At 40.2% G+C, this 13805-nt stretch overlaps 1 protein-coding gene across 2 annotated transcripts; it reads right to left on the bottom strand.

Annotated features, from left to right (window-relative positions):
• Positions 1-537: 537 nt before the first annotated feature.
• On the bottom strand, positions 538-13480 carry LOC116275326 (inactive serine protease 35). Of its 2 annotated transcripts, none has more exons than XM_031667287.1 (2): positions 13127-13480; positions 538-2813 (listed from the first exon to the last, which is right to left on the bottom strand). In XM_031667287.1, exon 2 carries the CDS (start codon positions 2791-2793, stop codon positions 1555-1557), a length of 1239 nt encoding a protein of 412 aa, XP_031523147.1. In that variant the 5' UTR covers positions 2794-2813; positions 13127-13480; the 3' UTR covers positions 538-1554. The 2 variants fall into 2 exon arrangements, with proteins under 2 accessions (XP_031523147.1, XP_031523148.1); XM_031667288.1 differs by lacking the exon at positions 13127-13480 and adding an exon at positions 8419-9724.
• Between the last annotated feature and the right edge of the window lie 325 nt (positions 13481-13805).

Raw genomic sequence — 13805 nt, 5'->3', positions numbered from 1 at the left:
GCCACTGCACTTCAGCCTAGGCAAGAGAGCCAGACTCCATCTCAAAAAAAAAAAAAAAAAAAAATCTGCGCTTGTACTGAATTTCTGCTGTTTTGAACATCATTCACAAAATCATTTATCATAATCTAATCAATTATTTCTTGGTATACTAGTCCAGAGTATAACTCCCCATTATTAAAAAATTATAAGATAAATTTGAACCCTGGCAGAATCAACGACTTGAGTGTGCCATGAGAGAGAGAATGATGTGACCTTAGAAACTACCGGAAAGAACAGACCAGACAAGAAATAAGGCCTACAATTGCTGAATTTTAAGGTGTACTTGATTTATAGATCACTAAAACTCTTCAAACATAATGCCCTGAACTATTTTCCCTTTTTACAGCCCTTTAGCAAGTATTTATTTATTCAAGAAATACACATTGAGTGCCTACTCTGTGTTTTGCCCCAAGGCAGTCACTGGACTCTGCTTATACTACATGATGGCCAGAATGAGTGTTGCAGCCTTGGTTCCTAAGGAAAATAACCAGACCCTCCTTTTAAAAGTCATATTCATAAATTTTATTCATTTTTAGGAAAGGACATATCTAAAATTACTAATCAGAGAATTCACCCTATGGTCCTCATACAAAAGCTGGATTTTGTCAAGGAGAAAAAGACTCTTTCTTGAAAAAGATTACAGAATTCTTTGTCCTAAAAATGTAGCACCTCATACATAGAATGTATAGTATAAAATGATGTGGCTTTCAACACATGATCATTCATAATTTGTGAAGTGTCTTCCCTATGCATACATGAAAAGTCCATATTTTGAGTATTAGTTAAATAAAAACTTGAGATCTTAAAATGTCTCAGCTTCCCTATTTCTAAACTAGATTATTTCATAGAACAAACTATTTCTCCCATTTTTAAATAATACACATTGTAATTGTTATTTCTTAAAGCAGTAAAACAGTTAATAGTTTTGTTTATAATGCTTGCTTTTTCTTCTGATTTGTAATTCTTCAAAAAAACTAAACTAAATGTCTCAGACCCAACAGATAACACAATATAAACACTGAGGGCATGAGCTGAATGGATCCATCTCAGAGTAGTACAAACTATGTTGTAGCTTTCTGTCTCTATCCTGATACTAATTGTGTTACCATCGACCTTTATGCAATTTCACATTTAATACACAACCAGTATCCTATTAGATTCTTCTTAGAGTAGGACCCTGAGAATAAGTCCATTAAGAAATCACATGTTATTTATAATACCTGTTGAAGGTTTAAAGTGTGTCTAATTTTTAAGAAGGCAACAAAATTTTCCTACAAATGAAACTCATCACCATGTAAAGAAGAGTATATACTTGGCATTGAAGTGTCCATCTAGTTTCAATATCTGTACCTATACATTTTTTAAATGGATGAAAATCTCCTGATTTTGAAAAACGTTGAAATGCTATTGATAGGGTTCAAGTCCAGGCATAACCTATGAAGTGATCTCACTACAATAATCAGAGCTGGTTTTCTCTCTGATTTAGATGATCCACCGCCCTGTTTTAGGTCTCTGTTAGCCATAAGCACAATTGGCATCGTTCCCGTGAATCCAGAGGCAAATCTGGGCGTATTTGAGGGGAGTGATGCGAACAGCAACGTTGTAGTCCTTCTGAACCCCGTGGACATCCACCCACTGGTGGCCTGAGTAGACCGCAATGATTTTGCGCTTCCAATTCTTTTTGTCTGGATCTTTCAGACGCAGATAGACCCCGGAACCGGTGGAGCCCGACTCAGCATCGCAGTATTGGTAAAGGAGATCATTGGATTCGTCGGACACACTGCAAAACCGATAGACCAACTGATCAGCCCTATCGTTATCAAATCCTGAGAAGTGGATCATTCCACCAGGCATTTTCTTGATTGTTGGGCTGATTCCGAGTTCCATGTATTTTTTTTTGTGAGCACGCTTCAGCTCCAGAAGAGCATAGTCATAGTCCAAGGCAGCGTCCCCCATGCCTCCTCGTGCCCAGCCCTTCGGAATGTGGGTATTCTTGACCCGGGTCCACCGGAAGGAAGGCCTCCCTTCGGAAACCCTCTGACCCCCGCCAGATTGTTTTCTTCTTCTCCCACCCTTGACTCTGTCCTGCAGATGCTCTCTGGTACCCTCTCTTTGGTCACCACCACTAGTTTCTCTCCTGCTCCTCTTAGAACCTCGACGTTTCTTGCCTCCACTTTTATTCCTCATCTTCAACAACCCTACCCTTAGCTTTTTACTCCCTTTGACATAGTCCTTTCCATCGTGAACACAGTGGGCAGCAGTTAGAACGTGCTGAGGGGAAATGAGAATGCCACTACAGCCCGTGGAGAGCTTCACAGCTGTGCTGAAAGGGAAATTGGTTAAGAATCTTTTGTCCAAGATGCTGAACCTGCTGTCGGTACCATACACCTGTCTCTTTCTCCTAACAGATGCTCCCTTTGTGGTATTTTGAGTCGGCTCAAAAACCAAATCCTGAACTTTCACTCTGGTTAAGGTTCGGGTGCCATTCTCAAAGACAGTCTCATAGGAAAGATAATCCTCCAATTCAGAAAGGCTGGGAGTTGGGAGTTCTTTCTGGCATTCGATGCCGCACACTGTATTTACCATCATCTTAGCATCTGCCTCAAATGTGGGGCTGGTGAGATGGAAAGTCCTTTCACTGACAATCCGGGGTACCTTTCTCAAGTGCCAGGTAAAATCCCGTTCCATTTCAGATCCATCGATGAGGGTCCACCCGGGTGTGAAAAATATCAACCAAAGTAGCATATTTTCCATTTTGATCTTCTAATTTTTTCCTTAAAAACAGAAAAAGAGAGAGGTTTACAATGTTTTCTTTTTAAATCTTATCCATTTCATTTAGGCCTTGGATCCTAAATGTACCTTCCCCACAAAGAGGTGCCCTTATTTCCACCTTACCTAGCTTTTGAGATTAGATAAATGCTGGTAAGTGGGCTCACATAGACTTCCAAAATCAGTAAGTTGTTTTTCACCCAAACTTCCCTCCACCAGCCCTAATCGACCTCGCTCCCACCCCAACCTGTCATCCTGTCACCTCCCCCTCCATCTCCCCTAACAGCCCAGTGCCTGAGAGAGTACAATAGGGTAGTAGGTTGGGATCCTCTGTCGGCTAAGCCACAATCTCCTCCTTAGGTATCCTACAACTTTATATCCAGATGATTTAGAAATAAAGGTAGCAGCAAATGCGCTGCGGTCTTTTCCAACACTTAGCTACTTAAAAACAGGGATCATAACTTCTTCATCTCTAGACTGTAACTGCCTAGCACAGAGCTAAAAAAAAACTGCTCATTGAATACAGTGAATGTCCATGAACCAGGATTGGCAGCCCAAGCTGATGTAAAGGTGCAATGCAAATTACTGGATAATGTTTTAAAGCAGTAAGAGTGTTAGCAATAAATAAATTGCTAATTAATCTTCTATTGATCTGCTTTGATTTTTATAGAACTCCTGGTCATAAAAAGAAAATATACAGCACAGGCCATTTTATGCTAAAGTAAGAAAAATGTACCATGCTTTGTTAAAAAACAAAGTTATGCTTGAAACCACCATCTAAGCAAAGCATCATACAAAATGCTTTATGGTGGGACATTACTGCATATTAAAATTATGTGTAAGAATTTATGAAGTACAGGCTATTGGGAGGACATAATAATGGTTAGATATAGTCCCTTTTCACCATAGGTCTCACTATCTAAGACCACTGTTGTTGTTTTATTTAAATATTGTTAAAGGTGCCAGCACGTAATAAATTATATAATACTTTTCCTACTGTTCAAATCTTCTTGCCCTCTTTTTCTTTTCTTGAGGCTCACTGGCACGTACATGTATCTATTTAGTGGAACTGATGTGTGTCAATCTTTGCTTGGAGGTGGGTATAGTAGGAGCACGCTGGAGCAGCAATTTTGAACCCTGTGTCACTGTTATTTGTGAACTATGCTTCAAGTCATTTTTAACTAATAGTTAAAATATCAAGACTTAAGCAAATGATTTGTACTTTGTATAAAGCAGAGGCAATTCAGCATTCGCTTATCCCTACAATACCTTCATCCTCAATGCTTTCTGATAAGTTTTATTTTATTTATTTGGTTTTTGCATGGAAAAGCACATTAGCAATGGCCCACAGCCATTGTACCACAGGGTACACCCACAGGATGTGTGCACTGGCACAAAAGGCAAAAATCAACCCTGATGCAGAGTTCAGTATCGGTATCCCTTCATACAACAGAATTTATTTTGTCTTATACAAGTACAATAATTTTATTAACAAACTGAAACATTATTTTGATCAAACAAAAATGTATGCTACATTAACCTATTTATTGTTTAAATGTGATATATTAATGAAAACATAATTAATTTGAACTGTTATACATTTGGAAATATTAAGCAGGCCGGGTGTGGTAGCTCACACCTGTAATCCCAGCACTTTGGGAGGCTAAGATGGGAGGATCCCTTGAATACAGGAGTTCAAGACCAGACTGAGACCTCATCTCTACAAAAAAAAACTTTTAAAAAATTAGTCAGGCATGGTGGCAAACGCAAGTAGTCCCTGCTACTTGGCAGGATCGTTTGAACCCAGGAGGTCAAGGCTGCAGCAAACCATGATCATGGCACTGAACTCCAGCCTGGGCAACAAAGTGAGACCCTGTCAAAGAAGAGAGGGGGAGGGAAGGGGAGGGGAGGGGAGGAGAGGGGAGGGGAGGGGAGGAGAGGAGGAAATCTGTGTTATGTTACAATATTTTCTAATAGTCACCACTGCAAAGCAGTAATTATATCATCAAGGATTTTGTAGAGCAGAGCCACTTAGTATTTTATTTTGTCTTCTACGAAATTTTTCACAATAGTATTTCATCAAATTAATTTAATTAGAATGAAAAAGGCTCACAACTCAGTAACTCTACTGAGCGCTTGAAATTATAGTTCCCAGGATGAAAATTTATGTCCTTGGCTGAAAAAAAAAAGTGAAAATCAAAGAGTTATTTGCTGCTACTTAGCTTATCAACAAACCAAAATACATAAAAATGATATATATCATTATATATATATATTTAAATCTACTTGATTTGCAGCAAAATTTCAATCAAGGGAGTTGTTTTGGTGTGGGAAACTTTTTTTTAATTGCTTTTTCATTTAGCTCTTTATGACAACAGCTGTCCACTGTGTACTTAATATATGATTACATCAAAGCTTGAAAGTCAGCGAAATATCCACGTCAAGAGACACAAAGTATCTCACTTGGTATATCTTAACACTTGATACTAATGATCTGAGCAGCAATCCACATGTGAAAGGCATTCCTGGGCAAAATAAAGGAGGTCTAAATAGTGTTACTGAGATATTTTTTCCCCAGGTAGGTCTGTCCTATGCCATAACTCTGTAGCCAGACTTCTAAGAAAGCCTCATCAGAGTTGAATTGTATTTAAGTATAATTTTATTTCTGGCTATGTAGATAAAGCTATTTTCTAGTCAAAGGCCTTAGCCAATACTTGGGAAGTTTCCAATGCCATTAGTTCCTTTGAAACCATGCTTGGTACAAAGCAATGATTTGATTTACCAAATGATAACACCAATGACATAGGCATGGTTTTCCTGCTCTGTGTTCACGTTCACATTCTCACAGCAGTTATGAATGGTGGTTGAGAACCCAAATCCTGGTTGCTCACCAAAAGGAAACACCAGACCAGGGGTTCTCAAAGGACAGCCCCTACACTAGTAACTTCGGCATTACCTGGGAACTTGTTAAAAATGCTAATTCCCAGGGCCTGCCCAGACCTACTGTTAGAAACTCTCCTGAAAGGGTGGTGGAGAGCGGTTCCCAGGTGGGTTTAACCGGCCCTCCAGATGACTTTGACACTCAATAAAGTTTAAGAACCACTACAGTAGCCAAGGCTCTGGTGTAGCAACATGAGCCGTACCCCAGAAGGTGGTCTTTGCAAGGATGATGGCTTATCTGGATTTTAAATGACATCTGCTTAACTCTGTGTACAAAATTAATTTATTCTGACTTCATTCTTTTACTGTGTTAGCAACTGACAATATCAAATCACTCAGCCAGTTCATAAAGAACAAACATAACTTACTTTTATTTATTTTTATTTTTATTTATTTTTTGAGAGGCAGTCTTGCTCTGTTACCCAAGCTGGAGTGCAGTGGTATGAACTAGGATCATATGTCTCAAAAAATGAAATTCATAAGGTTTATATGTAATGCCTCCAATATCTCATACTACAGATCATTCAATGGCATTGGTTCACCAGCCCTGCCTGGTGCCCTTTGAGGGAGCTCTATGCAGTGCACCACAGGAATAAAAACCATGCCCACGTCTACCCTTGGGCATGGGAAGGGCAGAGCTTTGTAATATGACCTCAGAATCACAGTAATAAGAGGACACAGATTTAGCCTAATTTGGCCTGTAATTTAAAATTGGGCAAATGTTTAAGGACACTTTCTTTTGGAAAATCTAAGTTTGTCTTGTGGTAAAATGTCAATGTGGCATAAATGATAGCTCTTACTGATAGAGCAATCCACAGTTTGTTCAGTGGATATCTACATATGTCCATTGTTCAAAAAGGACTAATTCGTTGATCTAAAAAGACACAGTCCCGATTGAAGGGGCAGCTATAAAATGTTGAAAGTCTAACGTCCCTTGTCTTCCCCATCCCCCTCATTTTTCCTGTCTTGCAATATAATTGTGACCTTCACTGTCCATTTCCAGATGGCTTGGATTTGGGGCTTCAAATTCCAATTTTGGTGAATGAAAGCGAAGTTGCAGTGATTGCTGTCCACCACTGTGAGTCAGCACACACACAGCTGATTATAGGTTAGATCCTGAAGACAGATTGAGTAGAAGGGAATTAAGGAGGAAGTAAGAATGTCTGTGTACGTAGACGAACTCTTACTGATGGAAGAGATGTAATTACACATTTGTACCCAATCTATTAACAGATGTGACCACACTTAACTACGAGATCACTTACTATTACCCTTTTGTTATTTGTTTATAGTTTCTTAGAAATGTGATTGCTCTCAGCGTTGAGAATATTTCTGTATCTGTTCCAGCATAGTGGTTATGAGTGCAGACCAAGGAGTGGGAAGGCTTGGGTTCAATTCCCTCTTCACCACTTATGAGGCATGTACATGTGGACATTTCGTTAACTCTCAAAGTTTCACTTTCCTCATCTGCAAAGTGGGGATAATATTACAGTAATTTCAACTTCATAACATTGTTATAGAGATTAAATGAGATGATACATGCAAAGAATTACTACTGAGCCCAGAGGATAGTAAGCAGTTAACACATGTTATTTTATAATTATTATCCTACCTTAATTGGTGAATTTGTATCACTTCAGAACAGGTTGTTATATAAGCCAAAATTAGAGACCTTGTAGTGTTCTAAAAAGTCAGTTTCACAGTCAAATATTTTTATTTCAAGATAGATAGTTTCCAACTCACTCTAAAATTCCCTTTTTCTTTGTTTTGTTTTGTTTTTTGTTCAAGGACAGCTTCACTTTAGAGACTTCCCAAATGAATGCTTTCCTAATTACTCATTTCTATGAATATCCATGGCTCTGTAATATATTTTTTTCATTGCTATTAAACTTAAGTGTGATTAAACACTCTGCAGCCACAAAACACTTAAATTGCATTTTCTGTGTCTTATTTATAGCGTGGATCTTCACTGGGAATTTTGGAACTGCATCAGACCCTCAGTCTGAAAAGAAACAGAGTCTATGTCAACATAATTACTCTAAGGGAGTGATCTACAATGAAAGAAAAACTCAACTTTTTGAGTGAGTCTATCTAGAGTATATAGAATCCTATGATGAAATGACATTATACCTTAAGGCTCAGTTTCTCTTTTGTGTTTTGTTTTTTACCCTAGAAGTTTATATTCTAGCTTAGATACAGCAGGCAAACTAATGAAAGATTAGAAGGCTGCCCACTGTATTAATATTTCAAATCAATTATTTTTCCTGTCTATGAGAAAGCAAAGATGCTGACTTAACACTGAAGGACCTGCACTGAATTGCTTTCCCTTTCCAGGTGACAGATTCGCAATTACTCATGCCTTTCTTTTCACCTGGTTCCTTGTAATGTCTAGTGAGGAACTTGTCCATATTTATGTATATAGTATGTTGCCATGCGACACGACTTTGCATTGATCTGTCAAACAGTTCCTGGGAGGCTGCTGTGGGTCAGGAACTACTCAGTCATATCAATGACCCTGTAGGGCCAACACCACCCTCTACCTTAGTGTGTATGTTAGGACACACCAATGATTGCATGACCACCTTTTAAAACTTGGCTGTCCTCTATTTAGCCATCTGCAATCCCAACACCTGTCCTTCCCAGCACCACTGGCTGTGTTTACATGCATACCTAAATTCGAGGACATGCTCTCATCTTCTCTACTTTCATCCTCCACCTACTCAGGATTGACACACAACAGGGAGACACTGGGGCCTCGCCAGATGATTCCGAATAACTGCAGAGAGAAATGGCTTGGGCAAAAGGCCACAGCAGGAGAGGGGGAGAGTTACAAATGACATAAACAGGAATAAAGCAATCACTAAAGAAATCGGTGATGTTTTGGATGACAATTGTAAAAACTTTCATAGTCAATTTTATTTTGGGGGAACAGATGCTGAGGAGAACAGATGCTGAAATCTAATTCCTGACCCACTGAGGCGCTCCCTGACAGCAGCACTGCATGGAGGTAACATTTAAGTTAGAAAGATAAGTTAGAAACATTTAAGTTAGAAAGTGTATGAGAAAATAATCGTGTCTGTAACGTAATAAAAGAGGGGAGTAAGAACTACAGTGTTTCAATGATTATGGGGGCAGTAGGCTTTGAAGCCAAATCAACTTAAGTACACTTGCCACTTGTTACACTGTGATCTTGTGAAGGTTACCTAATCTCTCTAGACATTATTTCCCACATTTATTAGATAGAGATAATATTTTGGAGTATTTTTGTGAGAAACTAATATGATAGGCACAATGCCCAGAGCACAGTAAGCACTCCACAAAGATTAAAGCAAATGTTATTCATATCAAACAGGGGGAGCCAAAACTCAGGTAGATATTTATAAGGTATTTTATACATCTCTAACTGCCTCATCATGGTATGCCAAAGATCCTCATCCCCAAGACCTGTGAATACTTCCCACACACGAGAAAAGAGACTTTACAAATACGATTACATTAAGGATTTTAAGGTGAAGTGGTTATTCTGAATTATCCAGGTGGGTCCAATGCAATCACAGGGGCTCATATAAGAAGGAGCAAAAATGGGTTAAGAGTGGGAAGAGCTGCTAGATGGAAGCGGAGGCCGGAGTAACGCAGGACCATGAGCTGAGGAATATGAGTGCCCTCTAGATGCTGCAAAAGGTGAGGAAAAAAGTATTTCCTAGAACTTCCAGAAGGAGGAACATAAACGAAAATGTGTTATTTTAAGAAAAACATGCATAAATGCAATTTAAAAACTAAAAACAGATCACAATAAAGCTTTAGATTTCTGATCTGCAGATCCATAAGATAATAAATTTGTGTTGTTTTAAGCCACTAAGTTTTCGGTAATTTGTTACAGCAGCAGTAGGAAACTACTACACGTAAAAACAACAGTCTGCCTGACTGTTTAGAAAGAAAGAAGTAGTAGGGAGTGGCGGATGCTGTGGCTCACACCTGTAATCCCAGCAGTGTGGGAGGCCGAGGTGGGTTGATCACTTGAGGTGAGGAGTTCCAGACCAGCCTGGCCAACGTGGTAAAACCCCGTCTCTACTAAAAATACAAAAATTAGCTGGGTGTGGTGTTGTGCACCTGTAATCCCAGCTACTGGGGAGGCTGAGGCAGGAGAATCCCTTGAACTGGGAGACAGAGGTTGCAGTGAGCTGAGATCATCCCATTGCACTCCAGCCTGGGCAACAAGCGAGACTGCGTCAAAAAAAGAAAAAACAAGTAGTAGTAGTAGGGAGTGATTAAAAAGTAGAAAAGGGCCAGGCGCGGTGGCTCACACCTGTAATCCTAGCACTTTGGGAGGCTGAGATGGGAGGATCACTTGAGTCCAGGAGTTTGAGAGTAGTCTGAGCAACATAGGGGGACCCTGTCTCTACAAGTGTGGTGGCGCATGCCTGTGGTCCCAGCTACTCTGGGCTGAGTTGGGAGGATCACCTAAGCTGGGAGGTCGAGGCTGCAGTGAGCTGTGATTGTGTCACTGCACTCCAGCCTGGGCAACTAGAATGAGACAGGCAAACCCTGTCTCCAAAAAAAAAAAAAAAAAAAAATCCAGCGGAAAAGAATGTTTCCTTCTGGGACTTAAAACATAAATGAAAATGTGTTATTTTAAGAAATAATATACAGAAATGCAATTTTAAATCTAAAAACACTAAAAACAGAAGATCACGATAAAACTTCATGGCGGTAGGACATGCAATATTGCTACAGGAGAAAAAAGAATTAGAACGGTAAATTTGTCTATTCAACAAATGCATACCAAGTGCTAACTCTGTCATGCATCATTTCGAAGCCTTTTTTAAAGAATCTATCTGATAGTCCTTAACTGTTGAGTTGGACTAGAACATTTCTAAGATTTCTTCCAGCTTTAAAGTTCTAGAGTAAACCGCAAATGAGAAAACACAAGTAACTTACTCATCAATGCTTCTCAGGAAGGTTCAATTCCTAGTCATCCAGGGAAGAACTTGCCTGTTATCCACGTTGCTACCACTAGATGGCAAAGTTAGCCTGCTGATGGCAAATCTAAGGCAGGTATTTAAAATATTTACACTTACTCAGCTGTGAAATAGATTTTATTTTAAAAGCATGTAAGATTCAGCAGGGGCAAAACTTCTAACTGGCTAATAATATGCTAAATGGCTGTGACATATGGAATTTATTACATTTAGAAAACCCACCTACAGGCCACGGAGCCCATCCTGATGAACTGAGGGCTGATAATGCTGTCTACAGCCAGACAATTTTCTGGCAGAGAGTTTTTCAAAAACAGCTGTAGTGCCAGCACACTTCCAGCATGACCTACAGCACTGTGAACTAGTCCCCCAAACGTACCACAATTTATTTCAATGCTAAGGAAAATTTTGAACCTGCCAGATATTTCACATATGTTTATCAAATACTTTATAATCCATTACTAAAGGATAAACTCTCCACTGATTCTAGGCTGAGAATAAATGGCAAGAAAGTTCATTGACAGCGGGCCAATTTCTATTCAAAATAGCATACCGTAGCACTATTTTCAAGTTCAGTTTCATAAATGGAGACCAAAAAAAAAGTCTGTTTAAAAAGTTTGGCAGTACTTGAGGGAAAGGAAGATGGTAAAGTTACACAGTTGATTATTTTACAGTAACCCACAACTTCTGTTTCTCATCACAATAAAAAACAAAACCTCCCTTTGTTTTGGGGCTATTTTTCCATGACCTGTACATGTAAATTTCTGCAATTTCTGCAATGCTACGGGTCAATCAAATTTGGGGTGAATGACATTAAAGGAACCCTAAGAGGATTCTTTCATATGCTGCCTTATGAAGTGCACAGCATATAGCTCTAAACTTATCTGTATTTTTAAAGTTGGCCTTTGAGAGCAAAGAATATCTATAAATAGGTATGCTGCTTTTCAGGTTTTAAAGCATCTATGGTCACAATGTTTTTAGCTAACTCACATCAGTTTTACCTATATGAAACTTAAAGTTTTTAATTGTAAAATAACAGCTTGCCTACTACTAACTTGACTTTACTGTTTCCTAAGCTCTCCATCTCAGATTTCTCATCTGCAAAGTTAACTCAGTGCTGAGGCAAAGTGGCTTCATCCTCCCAAATTCTGAGTCTGATCCTACTGTTAAAATGCAATATGCTTGTTGGATATTTGAGCATTGGGCAGAGGAAAACAATTTACCCAATGGAGAAAATTAACTCACACTAGCAATTGTTTATTTTAACATCTAATAAGCATATACTATATGCCAAGTATATGCTAAACAATCTCACATTTTAAAACATGAAAAAGCTTCTTAAAAGCATACAGTTTTTCCAGCTATCTGGAAGAAAAATGGGAGACAGTATCCACGTCCACCACTTCCCTCACTAAAGGAACTCCTCTAATATTTCCTAATAAAAATAAAATTCCATATGATACTTGGCCGCTACTTTCAAGCCTACATGTCTTATTTGGCAGGGATTTTAACATTCTGTCTTCTAAATTATAAACCAGATTCTAAGTATAATTCTCCAGCCAGCAAAATATGACTTTTTTAATCCTCTGGGGAGACAAATGTACTTCGGATAAAATAAGAATGAATTTCAGAAGTCAGAAGGGTTAATAAGGGGTGAAAGCCCCCTAGACACAGCATGCAGCTTCTTTTCAAATCAAGGACAGTGTAAAAACGTCTGAGCAATCAAGCGGGAGTGTTTCTACAACTTTTTAAAGAACCTTTTATTATAGAAAATTTCACGATTACACAAAAGCACAGAGAAAAGTATTAAAAGTCGAGAGAAAAGTGTAACCCCCATGTGCACATCACCAGCTTCAACTATTGCCAATATTTTGCCAATGTTTCATCCACCACCACCCCACACACTTTTTTTCCTCAGCTAGAGTATTTCAAAGCAAGTCAAAAGCTTTTCTACTTCGTTTCGCCTCCTTATTTTCTAAACGTTTTCCTATGCTCCTTTTGCTGACCTCTGCAGCCAAGTTGATAAAAGGGTAGAGGGAGAGGCTAGCTTTCATAGTAACCCCGCCAAAGAGACTTTCCAGGAATGCGTGTTATACCTTTCTCAATGGCATCTGTTAACAATCATAAAAATAAAGAGGGTCCCCTCTGGTACTGCTTAAGCAGAAAGAATTCCGTTTATATTCCAATGCAAACATTGTTGCTGTTAATATTAAACTGCAGAGGCCGGCACACAGAATTGCCTATGGGAAGGGTGGTTAGTTTCTCTGAGGACTGAAAGAAAGTGCCAAGTTTGACCCCTTTCTTCAAAGTCCTTCAAAGAAGCGCTCCTCGGGTAGGTCCTGCCTTTCTCAGGGAAATTTCTAAGTTCTAAGGTTGTTGGGTTTGGGGAGCTTCATCTTTACCTGCGAGGCTTGTTTGGTCCCCGAGGGCACTGTCAGCTGAGATCAGAGCTCCCGAGGAGGCGGGCGGGGACGCTGCAGCTGGGAGCCTCTCAGCCAGCCTGAGCCGAAGGCCGCGGAGCCAAGGCCGGGCCACAGCACCCGGAGCTCCCGCCGAGACTGCGGAGGAGGAGAGAGCAGCGCCGCACCACGGCCGGGAGGTGGGAGGGGAAAGGGGGCGATGACGCGGGGTGGGTGCGGTGGGATGGGGGAGAAGGGGAGGAGGAGGAGGTGGGCAAGAGGAGATGGAGATGGAGAGGGAGGGAGGAGAGGGGACTTCCCTGGAGGAACAGGACGGACTTGGCCGTGTCTCGCCCCAGCATTTCTGCCCACAAGCTAAATTAAGCATTAGGAAAAATTCATCAGTAGGTTCACAGGGGATGCCTGTCCCTTTGATAGTATGCACTCCTTTAACAGTCTCAGGGTTTGTTCAGTAAGTCTTATTCCCCACTGCTTGCTGTTGAGACCCCAGGCATCTAGAAGAACAGAGGGCGTCTCCCCAACCTATCCCAAGCTAGTCTCCACCAGGGACCTCGCTTCTCTGGATGCACAAGCCGTAAGGTTACCCCGACTTGTACCAGCGCCAAGCGCGAGGGCCGCCTGGAGCCCAGGGTTCCCACCAGTGCCCTGACTGCACACGAGG

The sequence above is a fragment of the Papio anubis genome, chromosome 6, assembly GCF_008728515.1.
Source record: "Papio anubis isolate 15944 chromosome 6, Panubis1.0, whole genome shotgun sequence".
Taxonomy (NCBI): Eukaryota; Metazoa; Chordata; class Mammalia; order Primates; family Cercopithecidae; genus Papio; species Papio anubis.
Note: the sequence above shows the minus strand (reverse complement) of the source record. Positions and strands in the feature narration are given on the sequence as shown.

Excerpts from the sequence above, each read along its gene's own strand:
- LOC116275326 (XM_031667287.1), bottom strand. The coding sequence starts at position 2,793 with ATGGAAAATATGCTACTTTGGTTGATATTTTTCACACCCGGGTGGACC.